We start from the raw sequence: 15,459 nt of genomic DNA, 5'->3' as shown, positions 1-15,459 counted from the left end.
CTCAGAGCCTCCTCACCTTCCTCCCTGGGTGGTGGTGGGGCTGGTCCGTGAGGAAGAAAGGAAATTAAAAGCAGGGCAATTAGAGTGGGAGGGGGAGGTGGCTCCTTCTGTGAACAGGAGCAGAGCTCCCTTTCTTGGTCAGGGTGGTCGTCCCCACAGAGAAAAACTCACATGTGAACACACATGGTCTGGGAAGACTTTCTGTACATCAGAAGTAGCCCATGGGACTCAGTGGCTGGACGGCAGGAGGACCCAGGAAGACAGGACACAGGCAGCCGTAGTTTTCATCCAGATCCCAAATTTGTCCATGATGACTTTTTTTTTAAAGATTTTATTTATTTATTTGACAGAGAGAAATCACAAGTAAGCAGAGAGGCAGGCAGAGAGAGAGGAGGAAGCAGGCTCCCTGCTGAGCAGAAAGCCCCATGTGGGGCTTGAACCCAGGACCTGGGATCATGACCTGAGCCGAAGGCAGTGGCCTAACCCACTGAGCCACCCAGGCGCCCCTCCATGATGACTTTTGATCACAGTCTGTTATCTGTTTGCTTGTTTGTTTCCTTAATCAGGCTGCGTATTAAGAACTCAGAGGTCAGAGTCTTTTTTCTTTGCTTTCCAGTGATTCTACAGAAGAGGAAGGTGTGGTTCTACTAGCTATGTTGTTGGGAGTCAGATAAGCGGTTACTGGAAATCTTGACTCACTCACTCATTCACTCATTCACTCATTCATTCTTTAAGCATCCTTCTGTTTACTTAGTATTTATTAAATCCTACTATGTGCCAAGTCCTGGGGATACAAAGATGGGAGGAAATGAAATGATCTCTAAAGTTCCTTTCAGCTCCGAATCTTTATGACTTAGTGAAGATGTCAGTGCCTACCCCCTATAATTTATTGTGTTTCTCTCTCCATACAAAGTGTATATTCTATTCTTGGTAACCAATTTATCTCTATACATGTCATAACTGTAGAGAGCAAGTTTTTCTTTTATAAAACTCTCATTTAGATTGAAGATAATAGATACAATTCCTAAAATAAAACTCTCATTTAGATTGAAGATAATAGATACAATTCCTAAAATAATCTTTAAAAATATTTCTGGGTTCAGAGTGGTCTGAATTGTATACTTTTACTTTCTACTCCCATCTCCAGAGCTTCTTGCCTTTCTAGCATCAAAGAGAACCTGTGCTCATAAGCATCTGGTCCTAGGTGAGACCTGGAGCTCTGTTGGTTCAGAACTAAGGAGAAGGGGAGGGCAGTGTCGCGCTTTCTCCACTGACAGGGAAGTGTCTGAGCTCAATCACTGGGGATAAGAACCTGGGGATAACCAACAAACAGACTTGTAACTCCTCAAGGCCAGGTTGATAGTGGACTACACTGGGCCATCCTGAACCACCCCCTACTGAAAGCCCAAGATGGAGCTGAGCAGAATTACAAAAATTGCCTGCCTTTGAGGACCAGCTCTATAAGGGCTCTTACCATTTGTTCCCACAGGGGAGTGACACCCTGCTTGCTTGTAGCCTAGAGGCCATTTTTGTCTTTCAGCTATACGGTTTCCAACACCTCATATACCAAAACCCAGATGTAAGTCCCAATAAACCAACCAAAGAAAATGACTGTCCACCCGAGGGAGCCTCGCAGCCAGAGAAAGGAAGATCTACACAAAAATCAAACATAAGCCCAGTGAAAAAGAACTGCTCGGACTGGAAAAATCTTTAAGTAAAATAATAGTACTAGTACCACTACTGCTACTACTAATAACATATAACTCATAGTATATAACTACTACTAATAATAATGCTTGAGATGCAAGTGCTACATACACATAAAAAGAGACGTTCAAATTTGAACCATAAAATAGTGATTTGAACTCTAAATTCAGTGGAGAATTAGACGGTGTGATAGTCGTTTGAGACTTGATTTTAATGACTTAGAAAATCAGATGAAAGAAATAGCTTACAGTACAGAAATGAGACAGACTTCATGAGAGCAAGAGAATAAGCAATGTGGAGAATATACTGGGAAAAACCCATGTGCTAGTAAGAGAAATTCCATACAGAGAAGAAAGAATAGATGAACAAGCTATAATTTGACAAAGAATAGGGGGAAAAATTCCCTGAAATAAAGAAATAAATGCATCTGCCAATTGAAAGGGCTTACAGTCGCTCAGCCTGGACTGATGCACGAAAACAGACGCGGGGATATCCTGGGAAAAAGCACTGAATGCCATTTCCAGAGAGAAAGAACAGACAGTGATGTGCTCAGCGTGTCTGAAATCCCAAGCAGGTAATTTTCTTAACACCCCTCTCCTCTATATGATAATATTATTTTTAGGGCTAATTATTGAACAAGGAAAATAATGATGGCCAGGAAAAAAACATAAATAATGAAAATTGTCCTTTGTGAAACATATAAGCAAAAAAAGAAAAAGAAGGAATATTCTAATACCAAAAATGAAACAAATAGTAGGCTAATCCTGTTTAATTACATTAATGTGTTTTCTTAGAAAGGAAAAAAGCATTCATACTTATATACGTATTAGTCTATCACAGTAATAAGGTGCGAATTTTGTCTGTTAGCCTTAAATTTTGAAGATTTGTCAATGGCTTTCTTGAAATTGATCTTTACTATATATTCATGTTAAATAGAGATACATAAAATTCCTGTTTCACAATAAACTCCAGAAACTGCATTCTGCCAATAGCTTTGTTGTTTTAGTATTGATTCTTACATGCAGAGTATAAGCTACAGTACACTGTTGATTAAAGATAAGGAATGAAAATATGCCAACTTGAAGCCTACACATATATTATTAAAATTTAATGCTAACCACATGAATTATTTAGACAAAGTTTTTTTTCAAGGAGGAGTAAATTTATCACTAACGTTGTTTAGAATCATTGGTGATGCTAAAAAACAGCCCAACTTTTAGTTTAAAATTGGGTTAAGATTTGTTAGAGGCAGTGCATCCCCCAGTGACTTGCACTTGGTTCCCTTCCACCAACGGCATGGTTGGCAGCATTTGAGAACAAGTTTCTTACAAGGAAAAATTCTCCCACTGGCATGGGACTTGTCATCAGACCACTGAGAGAAACCGCATATGCCCTGCATCCTCATGAAGCTGGTATATCCTATCTACCTGGAGAAGTGAAGGACGATATGCTCAAGGACATGCTTAGGAATATATGGCCTGAAAAATATTTGAAAGGAGACTTGACCAAACAAAAAGTGAAAAGAGACACTTCAGCATGAGGGAGAAGAGGGAAGGGAAATGGTTCTTCTCAGAGTGGAGAGAAGAGAACTGAAATGAAGAAGTGACACAGTATTTTAAAGTTCTTTTTCAAGATTAGAGAAGTGGGGATGGGTAGGATGATAGAGCCGAGAAATAGTGTGCCAGAACGTTAAGAAATATTTGGAACACATGTTTTTGGTTACAGAAGCCGCTAAAAGATGGTGAACATCAGTGCCATGGATAAGTATAATAGAACTTCTACATTAACAAGGGGAACACATGGAATGGATAGCAACTTGCTCAGACCAGAAAAATAAGGGAAAGAAAAAAAGAAAAAAGTACAATTTAAAATAAATAGTGTATATATAAAGTCAGGTGGGAGGAAGGTAGTTAAGTATATGGCTATTATACTAAATATGAAAAGGTTAATTATCCCATTAAATACAGAGATTACTATTAAGGTTAAGGTAAAAAAAGGTACATTAAAAAACATAGTAACAATGGATCATCAATGGGTACTAAAACCATTGCATGAAAATATATACAGTTTCAAATAGTGTTCTCACAGATTTCTTTTTATTTACAAGGTGGACACTGTAGCTTTCCAGAGGAGCAAAGAGGAAGATACCATTTTAACCACATTAATACCATCAACAATGGGAAAAACTTAAATTGTGTACATCATATTGTGGTGTATGAAGGATACAACATCACTTAAATAATACTCCTGCCAAAGATTTTATACCCTGAAATTAATAGGAAACTACTGGTCTGTCTAATTGTTTGAAACCATCCTAAATGAGGAAAACTCTGCAAAACAGCTAAGCTGGACTTTACAAGATGTCAGTATCATGGAAGATGAAAAGGCTAAGGCCTTGACAGAGACTCAAGGAGACTAGGGAGCTAGGACAATTACAGGCAATGTGTGGTCCAGGATTAGGAAAAATTACTATTGATGGGACATACTTTAAGGTTGGTGAAATTTGAATATGAACTATTTATGAGATAATAGTTTTGTATCAATGTGAACTTTCCTGAAATATTTAGGAGGGTGAATGTTTAAAATATCTGCAGCCTGCTCTTAAATGGTTCAGTCGACATACACATCACACACACACACACACACACACACACACACACACACACACGACAGGAGAGGAAGTGAGAGGGACAGAGAGAAGAAATGTGGCAAAATGTTAACAGTTGGTGAATCTAGAGTTCATTATCCTTGTCTTGCAACCTTCCTGTCAATGGAATTATTTTCAAAATAAAAAGTTTCAAAAACTGCACTTATCTATATTCTGTTCAGAAGAAACAAAAGAAATAAAATAAAAATAAAGGGATGGCAAAAAAAAAAATAACCAGGCAAAATAAAGTACTAGAATTGAAAACACCGAAAGTACTAAACGGGGCTGCCTGAGTGGTGCAGTTGGTTGAGCATCTGACTCTTGGTTTCAGCTCAGGTCATGATCTCAGGGTCATGGGATCGAGCCCCATGTAGGGCTTCATGCTCAGTGTGGAGTGTGCTTGAGATCCTCTTCCTCTGCCCTTGCTTCCCTTGCCTTTGGCGATGTTCCTAGGAAGAAGTTGCTGCAGCTGAGGTCGAGGAGGTTGCTGCCTGTGTTCTCCTCAAGGATTTTGATGGATTCCTTGAGAGAGAGAATCTTAAGCAGGCTCCCTGTCCAGCCCAGAGCCTGATGCAGGGCTCTATCTCATAACTCTGAGCTCATGATCTGAGCCAAAATCAAGAGTCAGGTGCTTAACCAACTGAGCCCACCCAGGTGCCCCAAGAAAAACATTTTTAACTTCATTTTATGTTGGTCTTCTTTATCCTCCCATGAAGTCAAACATACATGATTTCATGTAATTGATTTTTGGATTGGTTCAACAAAAAGTTAGATACATATTGTCTGATTTGACAGAAAAATACAACTTATCTTTCTATGACATTCAGTTTTTGTTTATTAAATCACAAGATATTTGTGAACTTATTACCAGTTTTAATTTTTTGGCATGGTTATTAAGCTTTACCTTACATTAATCTTAAATTATATTTTGGATTTCCACAGCTTACAAGAATTTCTGGAAAGACAACATATATCTCAGTTTTGTGATGTTGAAGAGACTGTAACTAATGTTAACCATTTCATTGATGTGTTCTTCCCTGATTTTGAAAACATGAAAAATCTCAAATTAGAAAAGATCCTGGCATTACTTTGGCCAGCTCTCTTTCAAGAAAAGAAAGGTAAGAAATAAATATAAATACACCCTAGTATAATTATTTTAAAAGATACTATTTTAAAATTTAACATTGAAGAAAAGCACCTGTTTCTTCATATATGAAATTCAGAAGATTAAAATGAGGGGTGCCTGGCTCAGTCAGTCAGTGGAGCATGTGACTCTTGGTCTCAGGGTCATGAGTTTAAACCCCATTTTGGGAGTAGAGCTTACTTAAAAAAAAATGAGAACACAAAGTGCCTGGCATCTAAAGAGTGCTAGTTATTTTTAACCTTTACCCATGTTCACATAGCAGACATACAGACCATAAGTTCACATTATAGATGGTATATGGAAATACAATTGATATGTGTATATTGACCTTATATTCTTTGACTTGCTGAACTCAGTTCTAGAAGCTTTGCTCTAGTTCCTTGGGATTTTCTATGCAGACCAAGGTTTCTTAATTTCAGACCTACTTACATTTGGGGCTAGATAATTTTTTGTTGAAAGAGGTTATATCTGTGGCACCTGGGTGTCTCAGGCAGTTAAGTGACTGACTCTTGATTTTGGCTCAGGTCATGACCTTAGGGTTTTGATACTGAGCCGTGTCTTGGGATCTGTGCTGGACGTGGAGCCTGTTAAGGTTCTCTCTCTCCTTCTCCTGCTGCCCCTACCCCCTCTAAAAAAAAAGAGGCAGTGTCCTGTTGCATTGTAAAATGTTTGTAACATCCTTGGCCTTTACTTACTACGTCCTCCAAACCCCCAGTGTGATGACCAAAAATATCTCCAGACGTTGTCAGTTGCATCCTTGCAAGACAGAATGTCAAGCTGAGAGCCAGTGATGTGAGCAATAAGTATCACCTGCAAATTGAGAGAGGTTTTCCTCTTTCTTTTGAATTGGTATGCCTTTTATTTCTTCTGCTTGCCTCACTGAACTGGCTAGAATGTCCTCTATGATGCTGACAACAAGAGGTGATGCACCTGCTTTGTTCTTGACCTTATAGCAAAATAATTCAGTCTTTTTCCCATTGAGTACAATATTAGCTCTATAGACCTTTATTTAAATTTTTAAAAATCTGATCTATTTCTAGTTTGAGGAGTTTTTTTTTTTTTAAAGATTTTTATTTATTTATTTGACAGAGAGATCACAAGTAGGCAGAGAGGCAGGCAGAGAGAGAGGAGGAAGCAGGCTCCCTGCCGAGCAGAGAGCCCGATGCGGGGCTCGATCCCAGGACTCTGAGATCATGACCTGAGCCGAAGGCAGTGGCTTAACCCACTGAGCCACCCAGGTGCCCCAGGATTTTTTTTTTTTAATCATAAATAGGAATTGTATTTTCTCAACTTTTTTCCCCCTGTATCTAAAGATAATGATTATGTTTTGTTTTCTTGAGTTTGGTAATATGGCAGTTGCTTTGATTTTTTAATATTGGACCAGTCTTACTTCTTCCAGGTAAGTCACATTTGGTTTTACATTGTTCTTTTTACATATATCTGGGTTTGATTTTTTACTGTTTTGTTGCCTTTTGTGTCTATATTCATGAGAAATATTTGTTCTTTTCTTTTCATGTCTTTATCTGGTTTTGGTGTCAGGGTAATGTAGGCCTTATCGAATGAGATGAGAAGTAGGTACTCCCATTTCTCTGAAGAAAGAGTGTGTCCATATTCCATCTTCCTTAAATGTTTATTAGAATCTACCAGTGAGGAGGGAGGAGTCAAGATTGCGGAGAAGTAGCAGGCTGAGACTACTTCAGGTAGCAGGAGATCAGCTAGATAGCTTATCTAAAGATTGCAAACACCTACAAATCCAATGGGAGATCGAAGAGAAGAAGAACAGAATTCTAGAAACAGAAAATCAACCACTTTCTGAAAGTTAGGACTGGTGGAGAAGTGAATCCAAAGCGACGGGAAGACAGACTGCAGGGGGAGGGGCCAGCTCCCGGCAAGCGGCAGAGCAACGGAGCACAAAATCAGGACTTTTAAAAGTCTGTTCTGCTGAGGGACATCACTCCAGAGGCTTAACCAGGGTGAAGCCCATGTGGGGTCAGTGTGGCCTCAGGTCCCGCAGGGTCACAGAAGGATCGGGGGTGTCTGAGTGTCGCAAAGCTTACAGTTAGTAGAGCGGGGAAGCCAGCTACAGAGACAGAGCCAAGGAGTAAGCTCTCAGCTCAGGGTTACCTTGAAACGGTCGCAGGCTTGGTCAGCTCAGAGCACGGCAGAAGGCCAGGGTGATGGGAGTAATTGGGCGCTGTTCTCTGAGGGTGCACTGAGGAGTGGGGCCCCGGGCTCTCGGCTCCTCCAGCTGGAGACCGGGCCGCCATCTTCATTCCCGTCCTCCTGAACTCTAAGGAAAGCGCTCAGGGAACAAAAGCTCCCGAAAGCAAACCTGAGCGGATTACTCAGCCTGGCCCCTGGTAAGGGCGGTGCAATTCCGCCTGGGGCAAAGACACTTGAGAATCACTACAACAGGCCCCTCCCCCAGAAGATCAACAAGAAATCCAGCCAGGACCAAATTCACCTACCAAGGAGTGCAGTTTCAATACCAAGGACAGCAGCGAAATTGAGAGGAGGAGAAAGCAAAGCATGGAACTCATGGCTTTCTCCCCAAGATTCTTTAGCCTTGCAGTTAATTTAATTTTTTTTTCTTTTCCAATTTTTTTTCTCTTCTTCTGCCAAATTTTCTTTAACTTTTACCCTTTTCTTATTTAACTTTTTTAACTAGTTTATCTAATATATATATATTTTTTCTTTTTTATATTATTTCTTTATTTGTTTTCATTTTTTTAAATTGTTTTTTGTTTTTTCTTTCTGAACCTCTTTTTATCCCCTTTCTTTCCCCTCACGATTTGGGATCTCTTCTGATTTGGTTAAAGCATATTTTCCTGGGGTTGTTGCCACCCTTTTAGTATTTTACTTGCTCCTTCATATACTCTTATCTGGACAAAATGACAAGGCGGAAAAATTCACCACAAAAAAAAAAAAGAACAAGAGGCAGTACCAAAGGCTAGGGACCTAATCAATACAGACATTGGTAATATGTCAGATCTAGAGTTCAGAATGACGATTCTCAAGGTTCTAGCCGGGCTTGAAAAAGGCATGGAAGATATTAAAGCAACCCTCTCGGGAGATATAAAAGCCCTTTCTGGAGAAATAAAAGGACTAAAATCTAACCAAGTTGAAATCAAAAAAGCTATTAATGAGGTGCAATCAAAAATGGAGGCTCTCACTGCTAGGATAAATGAGGCAAAAGAAAGAATTAGTGATATAGAAGACCAAATGACAGAGAATAAAGAAGCTGAGCAAAAGAGGGACAAACAGCTACTGGACCACGAGGGGAGAATTCGAGAGATAAGTGACACCATAAGACGAAACAACATTAGAATAATTGGGATTCCAGAAGAAGAGGAAACAGAGAGGGGAGCAGAAGGTATATTGGAGAGAATTATTGGAGAGAATTTCCCCAATATGGCAAAGGGAACAAGCATCAAAATTCAAGAGGTTCAGAGAACCCCCCTCAAAATCAATAAGAATAGGTCCACACCCCGTCACCTAATAGTAAAATTGACAAGTCTTAGTGACAAAGAAAAGATCCTGAAAGCAGCCCGGGAAAAGAAGTCTGTAACGTACAATGGTAAAAATATTAGATTGGCAGCAGACTTATCTACAGAGACCTGGCAGGCCAGAAAGAGCTGGCATGATATATTCAGAGTACTAAATGAGAAAAACATGCAGCCAAGAATACTATATCCAGCTAGGCTATCATTGAAAATAGACGGAGAGATTAAAAGCTTCCAGGACACACAAAAACTGAAAGAATTTGCAAATACCAAACCAGCTTTACAGGAAATATTGAAAGGGGTCCTCTAAGCAAAGAGAGACCCTCAAAGTAGTAGATCAGAAAGAAACAGAGACAATATACAATAACAGTCACCTTACAGGCAATACAATGGCACTAAATTCATATCTCTCAATACTTACCCTGAATGTTAATGGGCTAAATGCCCCAATCAAAAGACACAGGGTATCAGAATGGATAAAAAAACAAAACCCATCTATATGTTGCCTACAAGAAACTCATCTTAAACCCGAAGACACCTCCAGGTTTAAAGTGAGGGGGTGGAAAAGAATTTACCATGCTAATGGACATCAGAAGAAAGCAGAAGTGGCAATCCTTATATCAGATCAATTAGATTTTAAGCCAAAGACTATAATAAGAGATGAGGAAGGACACTATATCATACTCAAAGGAACTGTCCAACAAGAAGATCTAACAATTTTAAATATCTATGCCCCTAACGTGGGAGCAGCCAGCTATATAAACCAATTAATAACAAAATCAAAGAAACACATCGACAAGAATACAATAATAGTAGGGGACTTTAAAACTCCCCTCACTGAAATGGACAGATCATCCAAGCAAAAGATCAACAAGGAAATCAAGGCCTTAAATGACACACTGGACCAGATGGACATCACAGATATATTCAGAACATTTCATCCCAAAGCAACAGAATACACATTCTTCTCTAGTGCACATGGAACATTCTCCAGAATAGATCACATTCTTGGTCCTAAATCAAGTCTCAACCAGTATCAAAAGATTGGGATCATTCCCTGCATATTTTCAGACCACAATGCTCTAAAGCTAGAACTCAATAACAAGAGGAAATTTGGAAAGAACCCAAATACATGGAGAGTAAACAGCATCCTTCTAAAGAATGAATGGGTCAACCAGGAAATTAAAGAAGAATTGAAAAAATTCATGGAAACAAATGATAATGAAAACACAACGGTTCAGAATCTGTGGGAAACAACAAAGGAAGTCCTGAGAGGAAAATATATAGCGGTACAAGCCTTTCTCAAGAAACAAGAAAGGTCTCAGGTACACAACCTAACCCTACACCTAAAGGAGCTGGAGAAAGAACAAGAAAGAAACCCTAAACCCAACAGGAGAAGAGAAATCATAAAGATCAGAGCAGAAATCAATGAAATAGAAACCAAAAAAACAATAGAACAAATCAATGAAACTAGGAGCTGGTTCTTTGAAAGAATTAATAAGATTGATAAACCCCTGGCCAGACTTATCAAAAAGAAAAGAGAAAGGACCCAAATAAATAAAATCATGAATGAAAGAGGAGAGATCACAACGAACACCAAAGAAATACAGACAATTATAAGAACATACTATGAGCAACTCTACGCCAACAACTTTGACAATCTGGAAGAAGTGGATGCATTCCTAGAGACATATAAACTACCACAACTGAACCAGGAAGAAATAGAAAGCCTGAACAGACCCATAACCAGTAAGGAGATTGAAACAGTCATCAAAAATCTCCAAACAAACAAAAGCCCAGGGCCAGATGGCTTCCCAGGGGAATTCTACCAAACATTTAAAGAAGAACTAATTCCTATTCCCTGAAACTGTTCCAAAAAATAGAAATAGAAGGAAAACTTCCAAACTCATTTTATGAGGCCAGCATCACCTTGATCCCAAAACCAGACAAGGATCCCAACAAAAAAGAGAACTACAGACCAATATCCTTGATGAACACAGATGCAAAAATTCTCGCCAAAATACTAGCCAATAGGATTCAACAGTACATTAAAAGGATTATTCACCACGACCAAGTGGGATTTATTCCAGGGCTGCAAGGCTGGTTCAACATCCGCAAATCAATCAATGTGATACAACACATTAATAAAAGAAAGAACAAGAACCATATGATACTCTCCATAGATGCTGAAAAAGCATTTGACAAAGTATAGCATCCCTTCCTGATCAAAACTCTTCAAAGTGTAGGGGTAGAGGGCACATACCTCAATATTATCAAAGCCATCTATGAAAAACCCACGGCAAATATCATTCTCAATGGAGAAAAACTGAAAGCTTTTCCGCTAAGGTCAGGAACACGGCAGGGATGTCCGTTATCACCACTGCTATTCAACATAGTACTAGAAGTCCTAGCCTCAGCAATCAGACAACAAAAGGAAATTAAAGGCATCCAAATCGGCAAAGAAGAAGTCAAACTATCACTCTTTGCAGATGATATGATACTATATGTGGAAAACCCAAAAGACTGCACTCCAAAACTGCTTGAACTTGTACTAGAATTCAGTAAAGTGTCAGGATATAAAATCAATGCACAGAAATCAGTTGCATTTCTCTACACCAACAACAAGACAGAAGAAAGAGAAATTAAGGAGCCCATCCCATTTACAATTGCACCCAAAACTATAAGATACCTAGGAATAAACCTAACAAAATAGACTAAGAATCTATACACAGAAAACTATAAAGTACTCATGAAAGAAATTGAGGAAGACACAAAGAAATGGAAAAATGTTCCATGCTCCTGGATTGGAAGAATAAATATTGTGAAAATGTCTATGCTACCTAAAGCAATCTACACATTTAATGCAATTCCTATCAAAGTACCATCCATTTTTTTCAAAGAAATGGAACAAGTAATCCTAAAATTTATATGGAACCAGAAAAGACCTCGAATAGACAAAGCAATATTGAAAAAGAAAGCCAAAGTTGGTGGCATCACAATTCCGGACTTCAAGCTCTATTACAAAGCTGTCATCATCAAGACAGCATGGTACTGGCACAAAAACAGACACATAGATCAATGGAACAGAATAGAGAGCCCAGAAATAGACCCTCAACTCTATGGTCAACTCATCTTCGACAAAGCAGGAAAGAATGTCCAATGGAAAAAAGACAGCCTCTTCAATAAATGGTGTTGGGAAAATTGGACAGCCACATGCAGAAAAATGAAATTGGATAATTTCCTTACACCACACACGAAAATAGACTCAAAATGGATGAAGGATCTCAATGTGAGAAAGGAATCCATCAAAATCCTCGAGGAGAACACAGGCAGCAACCTCTTCCACCTCAGCCGCAGCAACATCTTCCTAGGAACATCACCAAAGGCAAGGGAAGCAAGGGAAAAAATGAACTATTGGGATTTTATCAAGATCAAAAGCTTTTGCACAGCAAAGGAAACAGTGAACAAAACCAAAAGACAACTGACAGAATGGGAGAAGATATTTGCAAACGACATATCAGATAAAGGGCTAGTGTCCAAAATCTATAAAGAACTTAGCAAACTCCACACCCAAAGAACAAATAATCCAATCAAGAAATGGGCAGAGGACATGAACAGACATTTCTGCAAAGAAGACATCCAGATGGCCAACAGACACATGAAAAAGTGCTCCATATCACTCGGCATCAGGGAAATACAAATCAAAACCACCATGAGATATCACGTCACACCAGTCAGAATGGCTAAAATGAACAAGTCAGGAAATGACAGATGCTGGCGAGGATGCGGAGAAAGGGGAACCCTCCTACACTGTTGGTGGGAATGCAAGCTGGTGCAACCACTCTGGAAAACAGCATGGAGGTTCCTCAAAATGTTGAAAATAGAACTACCCTATGACCCTGCAATTGCACTGCTGGGTATTTACCCTAAAGATACAAACGTAGTGATCCGAAGGGGCACGTGCACCCGAATGTTTATAGCAGCAATGTCTACAATAGCCAAACTATGGAAAGAACCTAGATGTCCATCTACAGACGAATGGATAAAGAAGATGTGGTATATATACACAATGGAATACTATGCAGCCATCAAAAGAAATGAAATCTTGCCATTTGCGACGACGTGGATGGAGCTAGAGGGTATCATGCTATAGGCATTCATATGCAGTGTGTGTGTGTGTGTGTGTGTGTGTGTGTGTGTACATGTTTTCAACTCAGTTGGCTAAATACCTAGGAGCATGATTACCAGATCTTATGGTTAAACCATGTTTAGCTTTGTAAGAAACTGCCAAAATGCCTTTCAAAGTGGTTGTATCATTTTCCGTTCCAAACAGCAATGAATGAAAATTCCTTGCTCCACATTCTTTTTTTTTTTTTAAGATTTTATTTATTTACTTGACAGAGAGAGAGATCATACGTAGGCAGAGAGGCAGGCAGAGAGAGGAGGAAGCAGGCTCCCCGCTGAGCAGAGAGTCCGATGTGGGGCTCAATCCCAGGGCCCTGAGATCATGACGTGAGCCTAAGGCAGAGGCTTTTACCTACTGAGACACCCAGGCGCCCCTGTTGCTCCACATTCTTGTCAACATTTGGTATTTTAGATATTTTTTTCCTGTTCTAATAGGTATATCATGTTATCTCATTCTTTTAATTTACAATTCCTTAGTGACATGATGCTGAGGATCATTTCATATGCTAACTTGCATCTGTTCATCTTCTTCGGTGAGGTGTGTTTTCAGTTCTTACACCCATCTCTTTCTTTTTTTTTTTTAAGATTTTTTATTTATATATTTGACGAAGAGCAAGAGAGCACAAGCAGGGGGTGCAGCAGACAGAGGGAGATGGAGAGGCAGGCTCCCTGCTCAGGGTTCGATTCCAGGACCCAGGACCCCAGGATCAAGACCTGAGCTAAAGGCAGATGCTTAACTCAGTGAGCCGCCCAGGCTCCCCTTTTTGCCCATTTCTTAATTAAGTTGTATGTCCACTTATTGTTGAGTTATAAGAGTTCTTTGTAAATGTTGAATATAACTCTTTATGTAAATACAATAATATATAATCCTTTATATAAATATAATATAAAATATTTATACAAATGTTTTTCCAGGTTTTGGGCTCTGCTTTTTTTTTTTTTTTTAGCAGTATTTTTCACATCAAAGTTTTTATTTATTTATTTATTTATTTTAAAGATCTTATTTATTTGACAGAGACACAGCAAGAGTGAGCACACAAGCAGGGAGAGTGGGAGAGGGAGAAGCAGGCTTCCTGCTGAGCAGGGAGCCTGATGCAGGGCTCCATCCCAGACCCTGGGTTCATGACTTAAGCCCAACGCAGATGCTTAACTGACTGAGCCACCCAGGTGTCCCAGAAAAGTTTTTATTTTTAATATAGTCCAATTTACCAGTTTTTGGTTTCAGATTCTTCTTTTAGTGTTGTATCTAAAAAATAATTTCCAAACCCAAGGTCACCTAGATTTTCTCCTCTGTTAATTTCTAGAAAGTTAATGATTTTGTGTTTTAAATTTAGGGCCATAATCCAATTGGGCTGATTTTTGTGAAAGGTGTAAGGTCTGTCTAGAGTAATTTTTTTTTTTTTTTTGCAGGGGTGATGCCTCATTGCTGCAGTGCCATTTGTTGAAAATGTGGTCATTGCTCCACTGCTTGTCTTTCCTTATCTGTCCTAGATCAGCTGAGCATTTTTGTGTGGGTTTTTTCCCGGGTTCTCTATTATGTTTAGTGGATGTTAGTGTCTGTTTTTCACTAGTTCCACGCTGTCTTGATTACTGTATCTTTATATAGTAATGTAGTATCCATCTTCCAACATGGTTCTTCTCCTTCAATATTGAGTTGATTATTCTGGGTCTTTTGCCTTTCTGTAGAAACTTTACAATCAGTAGAACTGACATATTAACAATATTGAGCCTTCCTATCCGTGAATAATGAATAATGTCTATGTCTCCATTTATTTAGATCTTTGATCCCTTTCACCAGTTTTGTAGTTTTATCTATCTATCTATCTATCTATCTATCTATCTATCTATAGTTTTATCTATCTATCTATCTATCTATCTGTCTGTAGTTTTATCTATCTATCTATCATCTTAGCTTCTATTTAAATTCCAGTTAGTCTGGGCACCTAGGTGACTCAGTGGTTTAGGCCTCTGCCTTCGGCTCGGGTATGATCCCAGGGTCCTGGGATCGAGCCCCACATCAGGCTCTCTGCTCAGCGGGGAGCCTGCTTCCCCCCACCTCTGTCTGCCACTCTGCCTACTTGTGATCTCTGTCTGTCAGATAAATAAATAAAATCTTAAAAAAAATTCCAGTTAGTTAACATACAGTGTAATATCAGTTTCAGGTATACAATATAGTGAATATACAATATAGTGAATCAACACTTCCATACAACACCTGGTGCTCATCAGCACAAGCACGCTCCTTAATCTCCATCACCCATTTGACCCATCCT

The 15,459-nt window shown here is 39.1% G+C and overlaps 1 protein-coding gene across 8 annotated transcripts in view; it reads left to right on the top strand.

Annotated features, from left to right (window-relative positions):
• Positions 1-15,459, top strand: part of NME8 (NME/NM23 family member 8) — a 74,002-nt gene that overhangs the window by 42,860 nt on the left and 15,683 nt on the right. For all 8 annotated transcript variants that reach the window (XM_047695409.1, XM_047695413.1, XM_047695412.1 and 5 more), the window contains one exon: positions 5,297-5,472. In XM_047695409.1, coding sequence (XP_047551365.1) covers positions 5,297-5,472 — 176 coding nt within the window. The remainder of the gene's footprint in view (positions 1-5,296; positions 5,473-15,459) is intronic.

This window comes from Lutra lutra, chromosome 11, assembly GCF_902655055.1.
Source record: "Lutra lutra chromosome 11, mLutLut1.2, whole genome shotgun sequence".
NCBI lineage: Eukaryota > Metazoa > Chordata > Mammalia > Carnivora > Mustelidae > Lutra > Lutra lutra.
This window is presented reverse-complemented; position numbering and strand designations above follow the sequence as displayed.